At 43.3% G+C, this 11,376-nt stretch overlaps 1 protein-coding gene across 1 annotated transcript; it reads left to right on the top strand.

Moving 5' to 3' along the window:
* Nucleotides 1-226: 226 nt before the first annotated feature.
* On the top strand, nt 227-10,876 carry LOC103632597 (ABC transporter G family member 53). The gene is made up of 24 exons (XM_008654356.4): nt 227-785; nt 1,044-1,164; nt 2,774-2,862; nt 2,946-3,030; nt 3,135-3,294; nt 3,388-3,464; nt 3,569-3,622; nt 3,733-3,823; nt 3,912-4,213; nt 4,381-4,662; nt 4,762-5,078; nt 5,164-5,324; nt 5,468-5,571; nt 5,660-5,819; nt 5,919-6,038; nt 6,132-6,274; nt 7,431-7,763; nt 8,230-8,520; nt 8,651-8,734; nt 8,832-8,965; nt 9,169-9,396; nt 9,542-9,713; nt 9,962-10,216; nt 10,335-10,876. The coding sequence occupies exons 1-24, from the start codon at nt 454-456 to the stop codon at nt 10,593-10,595; spliced, it is 4,356 nt and encodes a 1,451-aa protein (XP_008652578.1). The 5' UTR covers nt 227-453; the 3' UTR covers nt 10,596-10,876.
* The last annotated feature ends 500 nt before the right edge of the window (nt 10,877-11,376 follow it).

The following is an 11,376-nucleotide window of genomic DNA, read 5'->3' as shown; positions in this document are numbered from 1 at the left end:
AAGATTTTTGTAGACCGAGTAACAAATGAAATGGGATTTGCATTTCAAGGTCTCGTGCTGCGCCGTGGTACGTACGTGGCATTACGTGCCCGAGCTGGATGCGTGGAGCCACGAGTTTGTAGCCCGCCAGGCGTCGCGTCGTCAGGCCGGACGTCATCAAGCGCAAGCCGAGCGTGAACGCCCCTGAGATCCCCCCCCCCCCCCCCCCCCCCCCCCCCCCCCCCCCGACACTCACCTCTATCGTTCTTGCACAGACAAAGTTGTGGGAGTCCCTTTCTCCTCACGGCGCCCCGCCCCGCTATATAATCTGATGCGACACGAGCGCAGCAGTCCACGACGAGGCGTAATGACCTGCTACTCGTCTACCGGTTCCGTAGTGTGAGGATTAAGGAGGGAACCTCTCCAACTTCGAGCCCCGTCTTCTTATTGCCTTCCCGGCCTGGCGGTGGCGGCATGGACGACGCCGGGGAGATACACGCGCTGGGGAGCCTGCGGCGGGACGGATCGGTGTGGTCGGCCGCGAGCGACACCGTCTTCTCCTCGCTGTCGTCGCGCGCGGACGGCGGCGTCGACGACGAGGAGGCCCTGCGGTGGGCGGCGCTTGAGAAGCTGCCGACCTACGACCGCGCGAGGACGGCCGTGCTCGCCATGCCCGAGGGCGACCTCCGCCACGTGAACGTGCAGAAGCTCGACCCGCAGGAGCGCCACGCGCTGCTGCAGCGCCTCGCCTGGGTCGGCGACGACCACCAGCGCTTCCTCTCCAAGTTCAAGGACCGCGTCGACCGGTAAGACATACCGCACTGCCTGCCTCAATCGTCGCCGGCTTCCCGGCCTGCCGTGCCGCCGTCTCCTGGTTCCCACAATGCCACTTGCCAGCTTGCCCTTTTCCGCCACCATGCATGTGGCATACAGGACCGGAATCCAACTTGTCAAAGACAACTGCTACCAAACTGTTTCCGTCTTGAGATTGAGAACTTCATTAGCATGAGCAAACAGAGACGGCATGTGATGAATTCCTCTGTTTCTTGCTCTATATGGTGCAGGGTGGGGATTGATCTGCCCAAGATCGAAGTGCGGTACCAGAACCTGAACGTCGAGGCAGAGGCGTACGTCGGCAGTAGGGGGCTGCCCACCATCCTCAACACATACGCCAACGTGCTCGAGGTGTGTTCCACATCTGACTGTTTTGGACTTGGCTAATTTCTTTTGTTGCGCTTGCGCCAGTACAAGCCAAATTTGATAAAACCCATTCGGATATATGACAACAACCAACGATAACAAGATTTTATGCTAGCAGACTAGACTTCAAGCCTAATCTAAGCCACAAATCAAGGTTTCAGGTATATAGATAGCTACCTTCTCTTCGTTTTTTTTTATTGAAGACTAAATCTTGACATATATTCTATCATTTAAGTTTCCCTTTATTGTCTTTTCAATGTTAACTTTAACCTTTTCTATTATTGTCGCGCCATAAGATCTCACTACCTAAGAGGAGGCCTATGGACATGTCTAAACCATTTTAATCGGTGTTAGACAATTTTTTTAGTTGATATTGCCTCTAACATCGTTTCAGACTCAATTCTTTTTTATACGACTACAAATCCAACACAATATATCTACTCCTATAAATCGATTTAGATCATCAAGCAATATAATTCGGAGACAATTGATCATCGTTAAGACAGGAAAACAGCATTTAGAATTCACCATTTTTTTTTTGGGAAAATCCATATATTTATATCCATATGTAAAAGTAAAAAAGATGGTAGGACGCATGTCACATCAAACAGAGGAAGCTCGTTTGGATAACTGAATGCCTGTGATGTCCTCCACTCGTCCCATCCCTGTCGCCCCTGGCACATCATTTCTTGAGTCCGCTCTCGTCTCTACTACTCCGGGTACAGACTAGAGTAGACTATAGCCTCAAACTATAGCTACATCAGCTTTTTATTTCAAAATTATGAACCAATCAAAAGTCGCCATCTCACTGTCGCCCCTTGCTCTTGCCCACGAAGATGCCATCGCCAACACGCCCACCTCCTGTCTGCCTATCGCCTCCTTCTCGCCCAGAGGCGCCCTCCAGTGCAGACCTCCTGTCTGCCTATCACCTCCTTCTCGCCCGGAAGCGCCCTCCAGTGCAGGCGAGAGCAGGGCAATATCGCCCGCTCTCGCCGGGCGATGGCAGCAGCGCCCGGCGGATCGCTCTCGCCCACCTCTAGCAATGCTCTCGCCTTCTGCTGGGCGCTATCACGCTCACTGTGGTTTGTATTGGCACCAGCCTAACATGCGGTCTTACTCTTATTTCCACGCTTGAGTAATCACAGTATTGCTCAGTTTGGCTAAGCAACCACGAAACTGAGTTTCAGGTCAACGTACTAATTTGACTAGCTCTGTTCTTGACTTCTTGTGCTCCTTAATTATTTTTATTCTATTCTCTACTTGTATGGGCTGGGGCCCCTATGGTTTTTGTCACTCAAAACATACTAATTTGACTTGTCATTTTTCCTCATTTTTCTTTCTTTTTCTCCTTTTTTTACTAATGGAATATTCAAGGAGCAGCTATGCGATCAAATCCTAGCATGTATTATCAATCTTGAAATATTCTGTTTCAGTCACTGCACCTTGTATATGTATTCTTAATCTTGAAACTTTACCAAATACAATCCTCGCTACTTGTATATGTGTGATTGCACCTGAATGCAATCATACGTTGTTGTAAACTTGTAATAACCTCTTTATTGTGGACTGACATGTTAGTAACCACGTCAAACAGGGCATCGCAAATGCTCTTCACATCACACCAAGTAGGAAACAGAAAATATCGATTCTTCATAATGTCAGCGGCATTATCAAGCCGCACAGGTAATTTCCCAATCCCAACATATTATAAATCCCCGAATTTGTCTCCTGAGGACATCTATTTAACTTATTTCTGACGTTTTCAGAATGACACTGCTTTTGGGTCCTCCTGGCGCCGGGAAAACCTCACTGCTGCTGGCCTTAGCTGGAACACTACCTTCAAGCCTTAAAGTACTTGCTTCGTTCTTGCATGGTCATTTGTAAAGGATGCATACTTGAATAGACTTTGGGAGTTCTACTAATACTAATATGATGATATACACTGTAATAAAAAGGTAACAGGGAATATAACTTACAATGGGCACACAATGGACGAGTTTGAGGCCCGGAGATCAGCTGCTTATGTCAGCCAACATGATCTACACATGGGAGAACTGACTGTTCGTGAGACAGTCAATTTCTCTGCAAGATGTCAAGGAAGTGGTCATCGCTATGGTAAGACAAGGAAAGAAACAGACAATCCAAAACTCCTCTCAGTAGCATATTTAACATTGAATTATTAACATTCGATAAAAAAAAATTGTTCAGACTTGCTAGTTGAATTGTCAAGGAGAGAAAAGGACGCAGGAATCATACCTGATAAAGAAACTGATACCTACATGAAGGTTTGAGGAAACCATGCATCACCTTTCAGTCGGCTCTAGTTGTTCTTTTTAACCTGCTGACTTTACAATTACATGTTTGATGCATCAACCTTTTCATCATGTAGGCTGCTGCTACAGGAGACCAAAAGGCTGATGTGGTCACAAATCACATTCTAAAGGTGCACCCAACTGAAGTGCCAAGAAATTTACCTCCCATGTTCCTAATGGTTTCAGAAGATTAAAAATGTAATACATTGCTAATGCTTAATTTACATCCGATAAATTCCAGGTCTTGGGGTTGGATGTCTGTGCTGACACAATCGTTGGAAACAATATGTTGAGAGGCATATCTGGAGGCCAGAAAAAGCGAGTAACTACAGGTAAATGAACCTTGGGAATTAAGTATCAGACTCTCAGGTACTACTACTCTATGATCTCACTCATTCACACTTGGAATTGGTCTTGCAGCTGAGATGCTTGTCACCCCAGGACGAGCTGTTTTCATGGATGAGATATCAACTGGACTTGACAGCTCAACAACCTTCCAGATTGTGAACTCTATCCGGGAAACCATTCACATTGTTGGCGGAACAGCAGTTATTGCTTTGCTACAACCTGCACCTGAGACATATGACCTGTTTGATGATATAATCCTCCTGTCAGATAGTCAGGTTGTCTACAGTGGTCCTCGTGAATATGTCCTTGAGTTCTTTGAGTCAGTTGGCTTCAAATGCCCTCAGCGGAAAGGTGTAGCCGACTTCCTGCAGGAAGTAAGTTTTGTACTTCCATTGCAGTTCTGTGTGTCATGCCTTTTCTAGCAGGGAATTTTATTAAAAATAAAATATCTCGAAATATCTAATGAAGTACACATTTCAGAAGTACGTAATGCCAGGATCATATTATTCAGTGGTGCTGATATATAATTGAAATGTGATAGGTTACATCAAAGAAAGATCAGAGACAATACTGGAAACATGGTGATGACACCTACCGATACGTCCCCGTGAAGGAGTTTGCAGAAGCATTTCAATCGTTCCATGTTGGTGAGGCTATACGAAATGAGTTGGCTGTCCCATTCGACAAGAGTACGAGCCATCCTGCTGCTCTGAAAACATCAAGATATGGCGCCAGCGTGAAAGAGCTACTTAAAGCAAATATCGACAGAGAGATATTACTAATAAAAAGAAATTCCTTTGTATACATATTCAAGGCAGTTCAGGTGATTCTCGAGTACCAGAGCTTTTCATATTCATATTATGTCAGCCATACCTTCAAAACTTAAATGAAAACTCATTTTTGTCTACTACCTATTGTTCAGCTAACACTCATGGCACTCATTACGATGACCGTCTTTCTCCGGACCAATATGCATCGTGACTCAATATCAGATGGAAGGATATACATGGGTGCCCTGTTCTTTGGGGTCCTGATGGTCATGTTCAATGGACTGGCAGAAGTTGGCCTAACTATTGCAAAGCTCCCAGTTTTCTTCAAGCAAAGGGATCTTCTCTTCTACCCTGCATGGACATACTCCTTACCATCATGGATCATTAAGACTCCCCTCTCCTTGCTCAATGTAACAATTTGGGTTTTCATAACATACTATGTTATTGGATTTGATCCCAACGTAGAAAGGTAAGGAAACCAAAATTTCTATCCCAGAGCAGCATGTTTATGAGTGTATTACAGAACCTGATCAAATTTGATAAACCCACTGCAGACTTTTTAGACAGTTCCTGCTCCTCTTACTAATGAACGAGGCATCATCAGGATTGTTCCGTTTCATTGCTGGGCTTGCAAGGCATCAGGTTGTTGCAAGCACCCTTGGTTCATTCGGCATTCTGATATGTATGCTTTTGGGTGGATTCCTCCTGGCAAGAGGTATATGCAAAAATTAGTTGACTCAAAATATGGTATTTAAATGTAAAAATGGCTTGAATTTCCTAACTTCAGCTATTATTCATCTGATATGGCAACGGCACTTATACAGGATAATGAATTAAGCTATTCCTTTGATTTAACAGAGAATGTGAAGAAATGGTGGATTTGGGGGTACTGGATATCACCCCTGATGTATGCACAAAACGCCATATCAGTAAATGAATTCCTGGGTAGCAGCTGGAATAAGGTATTAATTATATTTTCAGAAAGGTATATAACCTTCACAGTATAGTTAACAAACAATGACTAAACCTTGTTTATACTCTTATATGCAGCAAGTAATCCCCGGTTCAGCAGAACCGCTTGGAAAACTAGTTCTAGAATCTCGTGGACTTTTTCCTGAGGCAAAGTGGTACTGGATTGGTGTTGGTGCCTTGCTTGGATATGTGCTGCTATTCAATATACTCTACACAATCTGCCTCACATTCCTCAAACGTGAGTAGATGGTATTCTGCATATACAACTGTGCAAGGACATTATTAATACATACTGTAAACAATCAAATCCAAACCTTACGAATTACGCTGTCTGCAGCATTTGACAGCAATCAACCGACAATTTCTGAGGAGGCATTAAAGATAAAACACGCAAATCTAACTGGTGAAGTTTTAGAAGCATCATCGAGAGGACGGGTTGCCAGCACTACAACAACAGGTAGAAGTAATTATAGTTTTATCTTCATTAACTAATATTACATAAGAATATATTGATGTGCCTGATAACCTTGCATTTGTGATATGCTTTCAGGTACTTTGGACGAGAGCAATGATGAAGCAGCTTCCAACCATGCAACAGTAAATTCTAGTCCAGTCAACAAAGGAATGGTCCTCCCTTTTGTACCTCTCTCCATCACTTTTGATGATATAAGATACAGTGTGGACATGCCAGAGGTATTCACTTTTTAATGATTTTTTTATTTTTTTTTACCGATCACATGTAAGACTCTCTCCAACAAGGGCCGGTAAAGCCTCCTGTCCGGTAAATATAGAGGACGCAAACGTCCGGTACGCATCCAACAAGGCACGCTAAACCGTCCGCTAAAATATAGAGGAAGCACGGCGCCTGGTAAATCTAGAGTTTCTCTGTTCATCCGCTATCCTTCCGAGCGGAGCGAGTGACACAGTCGAGGAGTAGCTGCCGCATGGGTTGTACTCGTCTCCGACGAGCACGCCGTAGATGTTGGAGCTCGATTGCGACAGCAAGCAGCAGGTCGCCATGGGACGAGCATCAGCGCTGAGGACCTCGGCTACCGCTGCACGCCGGAGCTCGGCTGGGGAGGAAGACCAGCACAGAGGAGCGAAGGCCCTCTACTGCTACTGTGGAGCTACGCCGGAGAGGACGAAGACCAGCACCGACGACCTCAGGTACGGCGATGTGGAGATCTGTCGTGGAGGAGTCGCAGCGCGGAGGCAGTGAAGATGCAGTGGCACGGAGACCCTCAGCCGCCACTACGCTCTGGAGCTCGACTGACAAGGAGGAGAACAGGATGAAGGAGCTTGGCTGCCATGACACGGAAGTCGGTCGGCGATGGGCAGCAATATGGAGAAAGGACGGCGAGGCTTCGTGGAGCAACACTTGAAGACAAAAATTGTTATTTTTCTACCATGCGAAGAGGAGGCTGAGGTGACTTGCAAACCATATTTATTAATACGAATAGAAAAAACAAATTGAAATATGTAAACATCTCTAAATTTATCAAAAATACGGTTTTTGAAAATTTAGAAGAAAAATATAGACGTATAATATATAGATGACGAAATTTAGAGGATGTTGCTGGAGATGAAGAAAATATAGAGGACGGAATCTTTTAGAGTGTGCTGTAAAGGACAGAGAATATTCCTTTAGGGTATGAAATTTAGAGGACGTTGCTGGAGACAGTCTAAGAGCTCCAAAACATTACATTAAGAAAAAAGAGAAGTCAAAGGACATACAAGCCCTAAAGGCCTGTTTTAAGGAAATTAATACAAATATTCGTGCAGATTCTTGTATGTTCTCATACGATCTAAGTGCAAAACATTCATTAATAATAGTTTATTGAACATGTAGGCAATCAGAGCACAAGGTGTCACAGAGACCCGGTTGGAACTACTGAAGGGTATAAGTGGTTCGTTTAGGCCAGGAGTCCTTACTGCTCTTATGGGTGTCAGTGGTGCTGGCAAGACAACACTGATGGATGTGTTGGCTGGGAGGAAGACCAGTGGATACATTGTGGGCAACATTACCATATCAGGTTACCCGAAGAAACAAGAAACTTTTGCTCGTGTGTCAGGATACTGTGAGCAAAATGATATCCACTCACCAAATGTTACCGTCTATGAATCCCTTGCATTCTCCGCATGGCTCAGATTACCTGCTGATGTTGATTCCTCAACAAGAAAGGTATGCCAAAGAACAAAGACATCACTTTGTTTAAGAAAATATTTTATACATGCATGCATATGCATTAACAAAGTATGTGAAATATGGTTGGAATGAGAGTTACTTTACTAGTTGATCCAAAATGTTTTGTAGGGATATTGATGAAAATGTTGACGAAACTAGAATTTAAGTTCACAGCCAAGTTTATAAAAAAAGGTTATGCGATATGTAGATGAAAGTTATGAAGAAAAGATGTTCTTATACAGTTATAGAAAACTCTTGAAGTTCCGCCTCATCCATAAATAGCTGCACCCTAACCCATATAGAGCTTATACCTATGTTTTGGCGTGAGATAGATAAGGAAATTTTTTAATTTTAACCTGAAATTTGCTCCAATTCATTGAAACATTTTAGATAGACATGATCGAACTTGCTGGTGATTTTCACTATTGACTATGACACATGAATTCTGATTTTCTTTGTGCAGATGTTTATTGATGAGGTTATGGAGCTTGTGGAGCTTTTACCCTTAAAAGATGCATTGGTAGGATTGCCTGGTGTCAGTGGACTATCAACAGAACAAAGGAAAAGGCTAACCATAGCTGTTGAGCTTGTTGCTAATCCTTCTATAATTTTCATGGATGAACCGACATCTGGACTTGATGCTCGAGCAGCAGCTATTGTCATGAGGGCAATAAGGAATACTGTGGACACAGGAAGAACGGTTGTTTGTACCATTCACCAACCAAGTATAGATATATTTGAATCTTTTGATGAGGTGAAGAAAACCATACAAAACATAGTTTCTTCTTTTTAGAATGCAGAAGGAAAGTGTGAACCAACACTTTCGCTATTTGCATTATAAGATCCAGAACTTTAACACCTAATGGCTCTGTCCACAACTGCAGCTCTTCCTTATGAAACGTGGAGGTGAAGAGATTTATGTAGGCCCACTAGGGATGCATTCATGTGAACTGGTCAAATATTTTGAGGTAAGGAAAGAGCAACTTAATATTGTATATTTCCAGGAATTACAGTTTCATATTGAACTGCACATTATCTAACTGGGATTTCATTGATTCTACCCAGGGCATCGAAGGTGTCAACAAGATAAAAGATGGCTACAACCCCTCGACATGGATGCTGGAAGTGACTAGTACAATGCAAGAGCAGATAACTGGTATTAACTTCAGTGAAGTATACAAGAATTCAGAACTGCACAGGTATGTGCATGTACATCTCATTTCAAAAGGGCAAAATACTAATATGTTCATAAATAGTTCTGCAAATAGTTCTGAAAGCATATACATCTCATTTCAAAAGGGCAAAATACTAATATGTAACCCTATTTTGGAACTGATATTTTAATTCCGCAAAAAAGCGATGTCTCAGGCAACACTAACTTTGTAATTTTGTTGTATTTCAGGAGGAATAAAACTTTGATAAAGGAGCTAAGCACGCCTCCAGAAGGTTCAAGTGACCTATCCTTTCCAACCGAATACTCACAGGCTTTCCTCACACAGTGTTTGGCTTGCCTGTGGAAGCAAAGCATGTCATATTGGAGAAACCCTCCATATACTGGTGTCAAATACTTCTACACGACAGTGATTGCCCTGTTGTTTGGAACAATGTTCTGGGGTGTGGGCAGAAAAAGGTAAAGATAATAATAATCAAAAAATGAAGTAGAAAAAAAATGCAACCGTCAAATTTCCTTCAATTTCAGAGGCCACCCACCCCTAGTAGTCCCCCATTCACCACAAACTTGCAGTTCACTGGAGCTATTATTTCTACTCTTGCAGGGATAGTCAACAGGACCTGTTCAATGCCATTGGTTCCATGTATGCCTCGGTTATTTTCATGGGAGTACAGAATTCTGGTTCAGTTCAGCCAGTTGTATCGGTTGAGCGAACAGTCTTTTACAGGGAAAGGGCGGCTCATATGTACTCGCCATTGCCGTATGCCTTGGGACAGGTAAAGTTTACTGGCATTCACTAATCACTACATCATCCAACAATCGCTTCAAATGAATGCAAAAAAAAAAATTAATTTGGCTGTAACAAATCATAACAAGATTCAAGAATGCATAAGCTACTCTATTCCTTCCATAAAAAAGGTGGCTCACTTCAGACAGTAAAATCCCGTCAAATCAAAGTACAACAAGGGAAGTAGGAAGGGAGACAGAAGAAACAGCTGTTCTAACTTGTACCTCCATTTTGCAGGTCGTAATCGAACTCCCATACATCTTTGTTCAGTCCTTAATATATGGCGTGCTGGTGTATGCTATGATCGGGTTTGAATGGACAGCTGACAAGTTCTTTTGGTACCTCTTCTTCATGTATTTCACCCTAGCATACTACACGTTCTACGGGATGATGGTGGTTGGCCTGACTCCGAACTACAACGTCTCCTCCGTTGCTTCCACGGCGTTCTATGCCATTTGGAACCTCTTCTCGGGATTCTTAATACCAAGAACTGTGAGTGCAGTAATTCTTTTTCTTTCATAGGTCTAGTAGCCAATCTGTGGTGCTCCTATTTTTCATTGTATATATGCTAATCCATCTCTGCTCAAAATGGCGAGTCCCCCTCTTGCAGAGAATTCCAGTCTGGTGGAGATGGTTCTACTGGATTTGCCCCATCGCATGGACGCTCAACGGGCTGGTCACTTCACAGTTTGGAGATGTAACCGAGACGTTCAGTGACGGTGGGGTGCGTATATCTGACTTCGTTGAGGACTACTTTGGGTACCATCACGACTTGCTGTGGGTGGTCGCTGTGGTGGTGGTCGCGTTTCCTGTGCTCTTTGCCTTGCTCTTTGGCCTCTCGCTCAAGATATTCAACTTCCAAAAGAGGTAAATAAAATGTGAGACAGCTTGATTAATCCCAAGGCGAAAATAGCGCAGGCGTTGCGGAAGAAAGTGGGGCTGTATTGTATGTAAATAGCGTATTCGTTGATCAGAGCTTCTCAAGCTCCAGACAAATTGTGTAGCTGATAGAGGATCTTGTACCTGTTGGTGTAAAATTAGCCGATAATGCCCAATTTCTACGATGTGATGAAGTTCAGCTTTTGCAAAGTTTTGTACATATTGGCACACACTGGCTGTTCGCTGCAACACTCCAACGATGCTCTGAAATGATGGATGTGTTTCCTCACAGTAGAAAATATGGCGACCCCAATAGACCTAAGCTGTGTTGATCACGATGATAACACATGTAGTAATTAGATGTCCATGTTGAAGTGTATAAAAGGATTGGATACCTTCTCTCATCAATTTAAACTTTTGGTTTGAACTGATCAGTGTATCTACTCTAACATGATATCAAATCCAGAAGCCTCGAATTCAAATCCTAACAGATGCTTTATTTGTGTTCTCACCCATTTATTTCCACGTTTGCGTCTTTCTCTCTGGCTGCACGTGAGTGAAGTGTTGAAATGTATAATTAGATTGAGTATCTTCTCCTATCAACATAAGCTTTTGAGTTAAGTCCATTCTAACATGGTCCTCGCAGAGACTTAATTTGTGCTTTAGGGGCCTTTGTCTTCCGAAGGTCCTCAAAAACATGATTTAACAATATTTCTAGAGTTGAAATATATGAACAGGTACCTTCAGATTCAAAACAGAACCACAGCGGAAGA

This window comes from Zea mays, chromosome 7 (assembly GCF_902167145.1).
Source record: "Zea mays cultivar B73 chromosome 7, Zm-B73-REFERENCE-NAM-5.0, whole genome shotgun sequence".
Lineage (NCBI taxonomy): Eukaryota > Viridiplantae > Streptophyta > Magnoliopsida > Poales > Poaceae > Zea > Zea mays.
Note: the sequence above shows the minus strand (reverse complement) of the source record. Positions and strands in the feature narration are given on the sequence as shown.

Coding starts and splice junctions, on each gene's coding strand:
- LOC103632597 (XM_008654356.4), top strand. CDS start 454: ATGGACGACGCCGGGGAGATACACGCGCTGGGGAGCCTGCGGCGGGAC. Junction 8,735..8,831: donor AACTGGTCAAATATTTTGAG/GTAAGGAAAGAG, acceptor GATTCTACCCAG/GGCATCGAAGGTGTCAACAA. Junction 9,714..9,961: donor TGCCGTATGCCTTGGGACAG/GTAAAGTTTACT, acceptor TCCATTTTGCAG/GTCGTAATCGAACTCCCATA.